Here is a 13,867-nt window from a genome sequence, read left to right as displayed (position 1 = left end):
CTGGCCAGAGGATTTGGGCTCCGAATAGCTCATAAGTGATATGGTTTTAAATGTTTAAACTGGGAAACACCATCAGTCAATTAGAGTGGTTGTTGCCACCCAAAAATGGGTGGAATCATGACGCAGGAGCAAATTACCCAGATGAGTTGCTGTCATCCATGGTTTGACTTGGTGCGGTGAAAAATGATGATGGGAAAGCCCTATTTGTATGATAATTTTACATCTTGAACAGAATCTATTGTAGATCCTTCATACAAGTTATTCCAACAGTCCATTGCTGCTGATGCTGCTTTCAGGCAGTGCAGCCAAAGAGACAAGCAGGGACAAATTTAGCTCATTTAGCGACCGGCCCTGGCAAGCTGTCTGGTCTTCAATGACAGGACAGATCCAACATTAGTCCTGGACCTGACCATGGGCCTTCCCAGTGGGATACCAGAGTGTTGGCTGACTGTTATATGTGTGTGTGAGTGAGTGTTTGTTCTGTGTTCAAAGCGCTGCAAAGTGAAAATACATCTTTGACTATAACGTCTTATACACATGCATACGTTTTTACTCACAGAGACCATATGCTTAAGTTAAAGGCTGATCCCTTATGTCTCCTGAGGAACTCTCTTGTCCCTCACCTGCTTTCTTCTGAGTCCTGATCTCACAGTTCTCTCATGATACACACAGACTTAGACACGACAGACACAGATATTTGACTGGTGAGCTTTTAGACAAGCAGGGGAATTATGATGAAGCTCTCTGTCAAAAACAATTCATCCGCTGGGAAAATGACTCATGTTTGTGTTGTAGGTGTAGAAACAGAGCCCTTTGAATATGTTTTTGTTAGGGCTGAGAGGGCAAGGCAAACTGGGAACTGCAGGCTGCTGAAGATGAGATCAGGTGAAAATGAGCATCACAGCCTGTGACAGTTACTTGGTCAAACCCTCGAGACAGAAAAAAAATAGAAAGGAAAGAGGTCAGACGAAACGAGAATGTTGGGTCACAGATGCAGGCCTCTTGTCCGAGTCTAATCAGCAGTCAGAAAGTGGGAGATGTTGAAGGAGAGGCTGGTGGGATGAGTGTGAATGAATGCTGAAATGGAACAAAAATCTCCTTTAGAAATAGAAGTCTGGCAAGTCAGGATGAGATGAAACTGATAAGAGGTCTGGATGGTTTGTCTTGGATTTCATTACCCAAAGCTGAAAACAAGTACTAGAAATGGGAGAAACTAGATCTGTTGTGTGAATGATGAATTACATTTGAAAATTAGACACAGTAGAAGTGTCTTTGGAGAGATTTGGCTTCATTGTAACAATTTCAGCAATGTCTGTGTCTGAAAGGAGCGTTCTGTGATGAACACTAGTAACTGGGATGCTCTCTGTCTTTCTGACTTTATTGTGACGTCTAGTCAGAGGCTTTCATTGCTTCATAAAGCTTCTCAGTTTTCCTATATTGGTCAAACGGATCCTCTCTGTCTAACCCTCTCTTCTCCTCCACCTCTTTATGATGTTTGTTAATCATTGTTAAGTGAGAGAGATAGACAGATATAAGGAGGTAATCCCAGCTCTAACAGACTGTAGGTGTAATGTGTTGCAGTGGATCTACAGGGCTGATAAAAGTGCAGCAGCAAGTCTCATCAAGTCTGTGTGACTGGGCTTCCCCACATCCTCATAATCCAAAACATGCTCCCTCACATTATGAAATCTCTTCTTACGCTTATAATGCTTATGCAGGGTTATTAAGCCATCATACCCCCACCGGGTGTGACGGAGCTCTCTTGCACTGTAGAGTTCGTCTCTGGCCATCCATCATGTTTTATACCTCCACAGATAGGAATGAAAAGATAATCAAACTGCTGTAATGGCGCCTCAAACAGGGTTTTTTTTTCTCCCTACCTCTAATAAACTCAGCTAATCAAAAGTTATTGTGGCACTCTGAAAAGCGCCATAAAAATAGCAATTATATAAGTGTTTGACTGCTGTCTGGCTCACATCGACTGTCACAGCAGCACCCAGTAAAGTTCTTTATGAGCTCTCCATACAGAAACAGCTGGGGACAATAAAGACAGTCAAGTGATGTGTTTCTGGCCTAATTTCCAGAGGACACAGAGCACATCACAGGTGGACAGAACCCAGCCTCTGAAGGACGAATCTGGACAATATTAATAGAAGATTCAGATCTCTGCAGTTTCAACTCTGACTTTGTTTTTCCTCATTGTTTAGGGTTAGTTTTGTAAATTTGCATGCAGTTGCTGAGATACATTGGACATAATGATTTTGGACATAAGTGTGGGGTTCAGCTGTGGGGTATGCTCTGGCCACTAAATTTGGCAGGGTATTGAAGGAAATGAGAGATTTACCGAGTATGGCATAATTGGTTAGTGGAGATGGAGGGGAAGTGAGATTTACAGGGGTGAGGAGGAAGAAAGGGAGGCAAGGGAGAGTGTCTGTTGAATAATTCACTCCCCCTGTCTGTATGAGTTAGCATCAATGAAGTTCAGGGCATCCACCAAACACTGCATTACAGTGCTGCTTCTGAAGCATGTTTACCTGTGTGCATCAACGCACAGGATGCCTGCAAATGCACAGGTGCAAAATGCACACTCCTCATACATACATTACAACATGTACACCCGTATACCTGTACACAGAGAATAATAGACAGCTAGTACAAACACATATATGCATTTGCATTAAAGTCCAAGTGAGCACTTAAAAACAAAGTACACACATAAACCCACACAGGCTGCATGTCCCCATAGTGTACACTGTGCTTGTGAATAATTCAGGCATTGAAGAGAGCAGGAGGCTGCTGTGTGGGCTGCTGCTGAGACAGCAGGTGACCCTGCAGCCAGCAGCAAGGACATGGTGGTTCTCCTCTTCTTGCCACTCCTCTCTTCTCTTTTCATTTTCCAATATTACATATGGTATACAGCACCTGGATCACAAATGTATTTTTAGTGTATCCATTAAAGCTATAGTCATTAGACACTTCTGCATTAAAAAGTTGCTAGACATATGTTATATATTTTGTTGAGTTATGTCCCAAATGTTTCAAATCATGGTCAAACCCAGAGAAATATGTAATTTATTTAAGGTAATGTGTGTCCTACTAGTAGCTAGTTGCTATAACTACATTGGAGAGGAAGGCGGCGAACGTGACCATGACATGAATAAAACTTTAATATTACCTCATTCATGAACATGATTTCCACCTGCAATGGTGGTTTAATAACAAAGACAACAACTCCTGTGATCCTATGCTACTTACTGTCATCAAACTACATCTTTTTTCATTGTTTTAATGTGAGAGAGACCCCTAGCTGCAGAACTTGCATATTGTGCAATTAAATATTGATTTTATGATTTTTCTTGCTATGAATATATGATTAAGGTGCATTTTAGGGCAGATAAGGCATTGTATCAGCATACATTTCTGTGTGTGATGCCAGATTTCTTATTATTATTTCTTATTTAACATAATAATGTACAATATATTTTTGATTTATTCTATTATTCTTTTATTTATGTATCTGGGTCACCTGTCAAGTGATATACAGTATGTTTCATTCACCAATGAATTCTTCATCTGAAGTTCAGAAAATAAAAGGTGTTGCTTTATCCCTTCTCAACAGTTGGAGCCAGTGGTCAAAGAGGAACCGCATGAAGTGATTGAGAAGGCAAATGCCAAAGGCATTCTGGACAGGATTGGTTCCCACCGCAAGCTAACCAGAAAAGAGCATCGACGTATTAAAAGGGAGACAAAAACAGCCCATTCTGGCACCTCTCAGCCCCACATCTCTGTCAGTATTCAGTCCAAACACCAAGAGACCAAGAACAGCAGCACTACTTTGTGTAGACATCAGGAGTTTACTAACAGGCAGCAGTCATCACAAGGTGGGCACGATCACTTCAGTCGTATATCATAAAGGGATAGTTCGGATCATTTAATGAGGAGTCGTTACTACGACAGTAGCTGCCAGTCAGCACACTCCCAGTGTTGAGAAGCAGAGAGGGGCACCAACATGGAAGCTAAGCAATGAACTGCTGTGGACAGGGTCAGGACAAAAGATACTTTTAAGAAGTCCACTTAAAAAAAAAAAATCAGTATCACTTTAAATGTATGCTATATTTAGATTTCCATTGCTTCATTTGCCATCAGACAGCCTTTTCTGGTGACAAATTTGTATAAGACAAATATCACTTTCCCCAAACCAGCCAAACTCCACTCGTGAAATCAATAATTTTGCCTCTCAGAACATGGCACTTACTAGTTTATCACTACCTTGAACTGTTAGTTTGTTCGTGTTATTGTGCAGCTTTAGTGAAACTGAACTAACCTTGTTTTTTGGAGTTTTGTTGGTTTGGAGACCGCAGTATCTGGCTCATGTAATGGTGGTTTCCTGTCAGAAAAAGCTGTCTGACGACAAAGTAAAGTGGTGAAAATATTCTAAATATTGATACTGATTTTTTTTAGGTGAACTTTTTTAAGTGACTAAAATATCTTTTGTTGCTGACCCTGTCCACAGCAGTTCATTGCTTAGTGTCCACACTGGTGCCCTTCTCTTCTTCTCCAAACTGAGTCATGCTGATGGGCATCTTCTGTAGGTAATACACTGATTATCGATAAGTACCTTATACAGCCCCTTTTAGATTTTGACTTTGAAGAGGAGTAATAAGGAAGCAAGTTTGGTTTGAGTAGAGGTAGTTCATCATGTAATGTCTTGTACTATTATTCCTTTTCCCCTTTTGTCTGTGCTCCCTGTACTTCAGTCCAAAAATCTGGTCCTCTCCCTCCGACCTCTCTCACTGTTTTTGTCTTTCAGGAAAACCCAAAGTGCTGCACTCGCAGGCCTCAAAGATCACTGTGTCCAGCTGCTCCCCTTTCTCCAAGCAAGAAAACAGCACATCGAGGAAAATCCCCACACCTGTATTCAACACTACAACTTCCACCTCCCCCCTGCATCCTGCCCCTCCTCCTGCTACCCCGCTGAAACCATTTGTCCGTCCCCGTAGAGCTCATCAGGAGGAGCTGAAACCCATGGTGGTTGTTCTGCCTCCTCTTCACTTCCCCACTTTCTTCCCACCTCAGCACAGCCAAAGAGGATTCAGCAAGTGGAGGGCCCCAGCTCAAACCGTTCCCCTCTCACGCTCCAGTCTCTCCAAGGACACTATGGTCAAATCCCGGCCTCTGTTCTGAGCTCGCAAACACCAACACAAATATGAAAGAAAAATTAACTTTTGTGCCAAATTCTTACCCGAATAAAGTCAGTAGTTGTTAAAATCTAACGCCAATGTGTAGACAGTATTACTGAACTGCCAGCATGTGAAAATGTAAGTCACCTTAAATGCTTCTAGAGCCATTATTACTTGTCATTATAACAATGTCATTATTACAGTGTCTTTGTGTGCCATAAAGAACAACCTTGCCACAGTCAGAATTTAATCAAACTGCATATATTTATAGGGCTGGGCCAATGTCACTTCAATGTCACTACAATAGCTATTACATGATGGAGTTCCACTGACCTGAAAAATTAAAGGACATGTTCAAGAAGCTAATACTGTTTTTGTTCTTTTGGTAATGCATTTATTGTCACAACAGATTACATTTACATGGTGTAGAGATGGGTGAAGAACAGAACTGAAATGATTTACAGCATCTCTCCTGTTTGTTTTATGTGTGTGCCTCTTTTTCTTTAAGACTGGACTGCATTCACAGAGTTCATGTCGAGTGCAGGTGGTGGCCCCCGAGCCATAGGAGCAGTGTAAAGGTTTTCTGATAGCAGTGACAGCAGACCTCCTTTGCTGCTGTGTGTTCATGTGTGTGTATATTTTTTTGTGAGTGGGAGTAGACTGGCTGGATTTACTGAGGAAGAGAAAAATATAGTTAACCCTTACTGTCTGGCACAGATTTGATCTTTTCCATTTCTGTTCAAGCAGGACAAACACTATTCACCATATTCACATAGCAGCCATTTTCCTCTGACAGGATGGGAAGCGAAAGCTAAATGTAGAAAATCTGAGAAATCATTATCATTTCACTGCTTGCCGACTGATCAGCAACTTGCTGGATATTGAAACTCTGGAGGGACGTCAGGCCATATTTCATGCTAAAAAACACAATGACAAACCATTAGCTACTGTAGCTAACATTAGCATTGAGCCACTTCCTCACTAAGGTTATCATTTGATATTGTTACATGATACATAGGCAAGCGTGAATCAATTCTGAAACATCAACACATCTTGGACACATTTATTTAAGCAGTAAAATAAAATGCACTGGATATCATCAAGCTTGCGATGTAACGTTTGCTAGCTGTCTTACTCTCTTTCCACCCAACATCAGAAATGCTCTGCTTAAGACAACAAGGTTTTGCAACATTTTGCTCACTGGAACACATATTTCTGTGTAGTGTTTATACAGATTACATTCAATACAAAAGTGTGTTACAATCACTTTAGCAGTGCATGTTTGGTGTGGCAGTCAAGATGTCAGTAACGTTAACTAGGAGGTGCTGAATGCTAATGTTAGCTGTTATCTCATGGTAGCTTTGTCACATATGTTGTTTTATCTTGAAATACAGCCTACCCATTGTCTTTACAGCTGTAGATCAGTCGTGAAGCAGCGAAATGATAACAATTTGTCAATTTCCCTAATACAACTTGCAACACGGCATTAGGCTACAACATTTGAACCTCCCACCCTAAGTGTGACATCAGGGGAAAATGGCCGCCATGTGAATATGGTGAATTGTGAAACACTGTTCATATAGCCACGAGAGCTTCACATCTGCCAAAGTCAAAGCCTATGTGAGGATTTTTCTTGCTACCACATAAATCTTGGGTGTATGTATGCATAAAGATTCCTGAGGAAATTGTAAGTTTGAACATAAGCAATGTAACATTCTTGAGCTTTTAAACTCAGTTTTTCTAAATGCAAAAAACTACAATTGTAACTAATTCAAAGCTTCAAAATACATTAAAAACTTTTTTGCTGATCTACTCATCCATCATGGAATGGAAAGTAAAAATAGGCTGACAGTCCTTAATTGTAATTCTCTAAATGGGGCAGAGACATTTTTTTCAGGTATGGATCAGAGATTGATCTGTGCCCGGTTGCATAATCAACCTTACATTTCAAACTTTTGTCCCTTAAGCAAAATATTTCCCAAAACTAAGGCGTTCACTGAGGAGAGTTGCATAAAGCCTCTTCGGCTGTCTTCTTGCCCAAGTGTTTAGACTGACATAATGCAGCACATATTCACTTCAGTTACTATGGTTACGCTTCATCGCATCATTTTTCTATTTTACTAGACAGGATTATTGTCAGTTGTTAGCTAGCTTGTCTTAGGTAACACACTTAGTTGGCCTGTGGTAGCTGGCTCCTCCAAAGTGGACAACCAATGGAAACCCAAGCTAGACAGAAGATGAGTGTTATTTAAAAAAAACAGAAAACAGAACATAATCCAAAGTGAATTAAATCCACATGTAACAAATACATACAAGCAAAAGATATTGCAAGAAGTAGCTAACTGACTAAATCAGTGCAAGAAATCTGCAATGAAATGAACCGTAGATTAAGTAAGAAATATGAAAATATTTCTTTAACAGCAAGAAAGGTCACAAACATCGACAGGAATCTGCAAAAATTAGTGAGATTCAATAAAAAAAGGTAACATTAATATATGAGACAGAATCAGGTTAATGTTTGGCTAGCTAGCTATAAAGTTGCTAGTGCTAACATCAAATCTATAATCTCCAACAGGTTGCACATCGCTCATAGTGTCCAGTGGGTTTTCCCTGTCCTGAAAAATGTGTCTTGGTATCTTCCATTGTCATTTGTTCCAGAAATTACCAGGACCTTTTAACAATGGAGGGATACACTTAAGTAGCTAAGAGTAAACAGAGATTAAAGGGTGTTCCCTTACAACATCCTAAGGAAACCCTTGTGATGGTTTTATGCAACTTTCCCAAGACATTCCATAGATGAAAATTTAAGGGAAATCATAGCCTTTGTGGTTTAATGCAACCAGGCACAGGTTTTTTTTGTGCCAGTGTAAATCCAGTCATTGTCAAGTGGAGATGACTTGTGCTGAGAGCATCTGTTTGTTGTGTGTTCACCACTTTTCTGATTTCTTACTGACACCCTTATTAACTCATCAACATGAAACTTATCCCATCAAGAAAACATGCAAAATCAAAACCCCTCGTCTTATTTTTCTTTCGCCAACATTGCATCTGTCTCCCTCATCATATCTACAAGCCTTGTGCCCTAAATTCTCTCTTCCTACATACAGTCATTTACATACACGTCATTATTACAATCCCTTCATTCATCCTCACAGGAGATTTTTGTCCGTTTCAAGTCTGTCACACATTGAGATCGAAATATTTCTCTGCCGTTGGGTGGGAGGGGGCATGTTGACAGGTCTTGTCTGTCTTGGTCTTGGGTGATTTTAGTATTCAGCTGTCAAAATCCTACATTATGACAGCAACACGACACCTTTTCTGTCCTGACAGGCTCCTCTAGCTTGGCGTGTCAGGCGTCCAGTCCAGGAGCTCTTACTGTACTGATGGCTGTTTTTAAGACGAGGACAGAGCATGAGAGAAACCAGTCTGTTAATAGAAATTTTATCTTTTTCTTCTGGGTTATCCTGTATCCTGTCTGTAGAGCGCTTGATCAAATAATCCATCTAGCCCAGAAATCCACATACAGTAAAGGCCGATGCAGCCAGCAAGTGGTTTCCAGCAGCGAAGGTCAAAGTTCAACCAGTGACACCAGCGTTTTTTATTCCTCCTCATGAAACAGAACAGATATGTTTTCTTTTTTTTATCATCAGGCAAACTGGATGATTGCTCATCTTTCCCTCATCTGTGGTGGTGTTTGTTAACATATATGTACATCATTGGTTACCATGACTGGTACTGATTACGTGTTGTCGTGGCGATAGTGTGTGAGTGGTGTCCAGACGTCGGCTGGGGGGTGGGTGGGTGCTGTGGTCACTGGTGATGGTCATTGCTGGGGGAGTTCTGACGGCTGTTTCTTGGTTTTCAGAGTGTCTATGAGAGACTGGACGCCACGTTTCACACTGGTGGTCACCCGGCGGGTCACAGAGTCCGGAGAGGGCGAGGAGGAGGAGCCAGCGCGTTGGGAAGGCGGCCGCGCCACCAGACACTTCTGATACCGCAGCTGAGGAAGAAGAAGACAGGGGAGGTTTTATCACTTGGGTTTTGGGTAAAAGGAAGAAAACATTAGTGTTGGGGAGTAGTGATTGATTAAGTAAGTAGTTTGATTACATCTGTATATTGTTTCTTCAGTTCAACTAAATTCATATTTGCAGTTGTTCAATAAGTTAAATAGCTTTTTTGCCATTTTTGTGTAGTTAACCACTGAAACTACAAACATTTTTGACCCATAAAAAGAAAGGAATTTTTTATTTTCATTTTTATTCATTGCCTTTCTTCTGACTGATGGACACTGTATATAAACCTAAAAGCTGACATTCCTCACACTGTCACATCAGTATTTTACCTTTTTTGGTTTATGCACAAGGTGTAAACAAGAAGAAACTTGAGACGGAGTGAGTGTGAGTGGCATTTTTTGCTGTCATGTGACTTTTTTGTATTATATTTTGTTATAATTTCCTATTACATGTTTGAACTACGTTTTGTTGTAGTTCAACTACAGTAACTGGTAGCTTGCATTGCTATGCTTTCTAAGCAGATTCCAAAGCCTTTCTTGCCGAGAGTTAGATAAGAATTGATACCACTCTCATGTCTATACACTAAATATGAGAGTACATCTAGCAGCTGATTAGCTTAGCTTAGCATGAAGACTGGAAACGCACACATAACCCCCTGTAAAACACGCTGTGTCATAACTACTGTCTGGATCAAACTGGTGCTGGCAGGTGGATTTTGTAACCTTTCGTTACAGCCAGACTAGCAGTTTCCCTGCTTTCAGTCTTTATGCTATGCTAGGCTACCTGGTGGTAGCGTCCGATTTACCATACAAATACGAGAGGAGTAACAGTCCTCTCAGCTAATGCAGCATTCCAGACAACTCAGAACTCAAAAAATTCTGACCTAAAACTGGAAAAATTTCAATGGAACGCCAATCAAAGTTGGAGCTCCGACTTGTAAACTAGGTGGAAATCCATCTACCCTGACTTCATGAAGAAGCAGTTGTCTGACATCACACAACAATGGCAGCACCCATGGACGTGCATGTTGTAAATAGTAAACTCTCAACTAAAAGGCGACATAAGTTATATTTGCCTGTATTTAATTAAAATAATACATATCATATATTAAAAACAAGTCCTGCCATAACAGACAATCAGAGATCTTGCTGCCAACAGATAATCTGAGGATTTCCTTCATTGGTAGCCAGAATGGCCACTAGCAAACCTATGCCGCTTACATTTTTCAAGGACATGCCTCACTGGAAACATTACTCTGCTCCCAGTCTCCTTGGTAGTAGGCACGGCCACAATATGAAGGGCCACCCTACAGACTTTGGATGGGTTCAGCATTTTTTAAAACTCTTTAATTGTTTCCATTCAGTGAAAGCTGAGTGTCCTCATTCTCTACTGAGCAAAGCATTAAAAAGACTGACTAATGAGTTTAAGTAAAACCTGTTCTGCATGTAAACTTGTCCAGATATATTGCCGACGTTATTAGGAACCTCCTCTGTTTCATTTATAAATGCAAGGAGGCTGTATCGCTAAGACTTTAATTGTGTAACAAATACATTTATCACAGTCAGCCATTTTTTTGTTTATATTTGGTGTTGTGCACCTGAAATGCTTGAATGTCCAACTGGTAAATTCCAACCTGTGACTTTGAATGACTAACTTTGAAAGAAAGCAAAAAACTTGTATTTCCCATAATGTAAAACAATTCCTTTACATTTAAAATTTACTAATAAATTTAAACTTATCTCTCTCAACAGTAATTTAGTAATAGTGGCACAACAAAACAAAATATACAACACTGTCTCATTATCATGACAAAAGAATTGAATATGAACCTACCACACATGCTGCCTGCACAGCCTCAGACACACTGCCTGCGTTGGGGTCGCACCAGAACACGTGGCACTGGAAATGCTGGTTCCCAGTGTCCATAATGAAGGCAAAGGTGTGCACATCTCGTCCCACACCCATGAAGGACAGGAAACGGACACGACACTCCACCAACACCTCCTCTTCCTCTTCCTGCACAGACAGCCAAGAGGAGAATCAGATCTAAATCTAAACTCTATAAGATCTTCATCCTCTAATCGACAAGCACACATTCACATTTTTTATTTATCTGATATTCCTCAGGACAGAAACATAAAGTCCCTCACCTTCTCTTTGATGACAGCCAGAGTGGTGTCAGCAATACTCAGAATGACAGGAGTCCAGTCCTCTTTGCCTGTGGAGGACAGGAGGCTGTCTATAGCCCCATTTATGATGTCCATACCTGAAGACAAAAACACAGGGGTGTCTGAACAGTGAGACAGTGTGTGGCAGCCTAATTACAGGATGCAGGATGTGTTATGAAGTGTGTGAGGGTTTCAGTGTCAGCTCAGGTTTACCTATGGGGCGAGACACAGACGTCATACCCAGATACAGCACATGAAACTTCTGCACCAGCTCAGTCTTTGGCATGGGAAACTCTGCAGAGAAAATACACACAGACACACACATTAAAACACACACACACACACAGATCGCCCGCAGGGGATTTTATCAGACAACAACATCTAACATCTAAGTTCCAAAAGAGAAGTCCACACATGATAATTGGCTTAAACTAGAGAAATAAACAAACACTGGTGAATATTTTAATATTTTAGGGTGCTGTTGACATGATTAGGCCATGATGAATATATTCACACATGAGCGTGCAGGATTTTAGGGTTTTCTGCATGAAAACCCAGCTGTGTCTGTTTACACAATGGCCTGCAGGCAGAGAAGATTGCCATCCCCAGTGAGTGAAGATGATCAAAGATGTTCTATCACCTGCATTTCAATCAGCACAGACATTAACATCATTTACCCTCAGGACCTCTCTATTAAGACAACACGCAATTAACTATATAAGCTTGAGATCATTTCTGAAAAGGTAAAATGTAAAACACTAAAAGTGGTTAAATATTTAACTACACAGCTTAATGATTATTAATCCTCAAATGTGCTAAAAGACAAAATAATAAAGACTAAACACAGTAAAAAGGGCACAAAAGAAGAAAAACACTGAAAATGGTCACATTAATTATTAACCATCAGCTGCATCGCTTGTCAACATGGATTTCAAAATAGAGGGGCCAATTGAAAATCAACATGAAATTATTATTATTGAGACTGTCAAACTGACACATCCAGTTCAGGCAGTAACAGAGGGCATTTATAACAATCCAAACATCTTCTGCATGCATAATTGTTATATTTTGATTTAGGTGCAGCTAAGAGTTGAAAGGAGAAATTCAGCACTTTTCATGTGGAGGTCCAGTCGGTGCTGATGATAAATATAGTCAATTGAAGCAATAAATTTCACAGTGTGTGCTACATTGACTGTGAAAACAGTTCTTTTGCTGCAAAATCTGTTGTTCTTCCTGCATCCAGTGATGTCACAGTGATGTAACTGGTACTAACAAAGATGTTGCCATGGAGTTGTTGTCTAAGTTAAAAAAAGGTGAATCGTTTGAAAGATGCTATAGCCATTTAATTAAAGCACACGTGGTGAATTTAAAGAGTAACTGAACAGCAGACATGCAGTGTTTTGATGTTTTGATGCCCTCTCTGGTGAAAAGTTTCAAACCCTTTTGACCTTTTGACAATATCCAGTATGGTCAGAAGTCTGCTTGATTGCACCTGTACCCACATCCAACGGTGATGTCACAGTGTCCTGAAGTATATCCGGACATCGAGACAATAAAGTGAAAGCCCTGCAGGGTCTGTCTGTTGGTGCTCTTTGGATACTTCAGGTATTTTGTGCTTATTCTTCAGGTGAAGGGCTTATTGCATGGTTGAAACTGTCTCAGGAAAAAAATCAAAAATGCAAGTCTCCTTCAAAAACACTCCAGGGCACACTGTAAGGTTTGCATAAAATTAAAATGCCTTTATTTTACATGGTAAAAAGAATTAAAAATGACCAATGTGTATCGACCAACGCAGGTCTTCATCAGAGTCAGTGATGAGTAACCATTACTTCTGCCTAAGGCATTTTATTTTATACGAACCTTACTGTGTGCCTTGGAGTATTTTTGAGGGAGACTTGCATTTTTGATTTTTAACTGAGATCATTTCATCCATGCAACGATTCCTCAAGAATAAGTATAGCTGCACTTCACTTCAACAAAGAAAGAAGTTAACCACTGGAAATCAGTAAAAAGAAGTTTTTGAGGGAGTGTTAAGTTAAACTTTAAATAGAGACAAACCAGCCCACATCCTCTTTTTGAGTTTCAGCCCATTTTGCACAATCCACATCTTAATTACTGAATTTCTGTGATTAACAATTCATCATGAGCTCGTCGCCATGTGGTCAGAGTACGGGAAATCAATCAGGGATAATGACGTTTGCCTGAAATCACCCCATCAGTGTACTCCGTGAAAAAAGACTCTAATATCCCACATTCAGTATTTACTGCTACAGCTCTGAAAACAGCACTTACATGAATGATGAAGAGAATTTATTTCAAATATGAATTTTTATACAGGACAAATCTGATGACGGCAGCAGGGCCATTGTGCTGTTGTTGTTGGAGCTCATCCCAAATCATTCTGCGTTAATCTCCTAAAATGTGTCCCAGCGTGGGACTGTCCACTCGCAGCTACCCTGAAGAAATCTAATCCAGGCAAGAACAAGAACTGTTCTCCACTGTGCTG

General features: G+C 40.4%; 2 protein-coding genes across 3 annotated transcripts in view; one reads left to right on the top strand and one right to left on the bottom strand.

Annotated features, from left to right (window-relative positions):
- The window catches only part of LOC146326873 (putative methyltransferase NSUN7), a 29,567-nt gene extending 21,753 nt beyond the window's left edge, over positions 1-7,814 (top strand). Inside the window, exons 12-13 of the mRNA XM_084719235.1 lie at positions 3,620-3,881; positions 4,811-7,814. Coding sequence (XP_084575361.1) covers positions 3,620-3,881; positions 4,811-5,184 — 636 coding nt within the window. The 3' untranslated portion in view covers positions 5,185-7,814. The remainder of the gene's footprint in view (positions 1-3,619; positions 3,882-4,810) is intronic.
- Positions 7,815-7,821: 7 nt separating this feature from the next.
- apbb2a (amyloid beta (A4) precursor protein-binding, family B, member 2a) overlaps positions 7,822-13,867 on the bottom strand; it is a 59,164-nt gene continuing 53,118 nt past the window's right edge. For both annotated transcript variants that reach the window (XM_084719234.1, XM_084719233.1), the window contains exons 11-14: positions 11,575-11,655; positions 11,344-11,459; positions 11,027-11,209; positions 7,822-9,180 (exon numbers count right to left, since the gene is read on the bottom strand). In XM_084719234.1, the coding sequence (XP_084575360.1) occupies positions 9,004-9,180; positions 11,027-11,209; positions 11,344-11,459; positions 11,575-11,655 (557 nt within the window). In that variant the 3' untranslated portion in view covers positions 7,822-9,003. The remainder of the gene's footprint in view (positions 9,181-11,026; positions 11,210-11,343; positions 11,460-11,574; positions 11,656-13,867) is intronic.

The sequence above is a fragment of the Lutjanus erythropterus genome, chromosome 5 (assembly GCF_056507025.1).
Source record: "Lutjanus erythropterus isolate fLutEry1 chromosome 5, fLutEry1.hap2, whole genome shotgun sequence".
NCBI classification, from domain to species: Eukaryota; Metazoa; Chordata; class Actinopteri; order Lutjaniformes; family Lutjanidae; genus Lutjanus; species Lutjanus erythropterus.
Note: the sequence above shows the minus strand (reverse complement) of the source record. Positions and strands in the feature narration are given on the sequence as shown.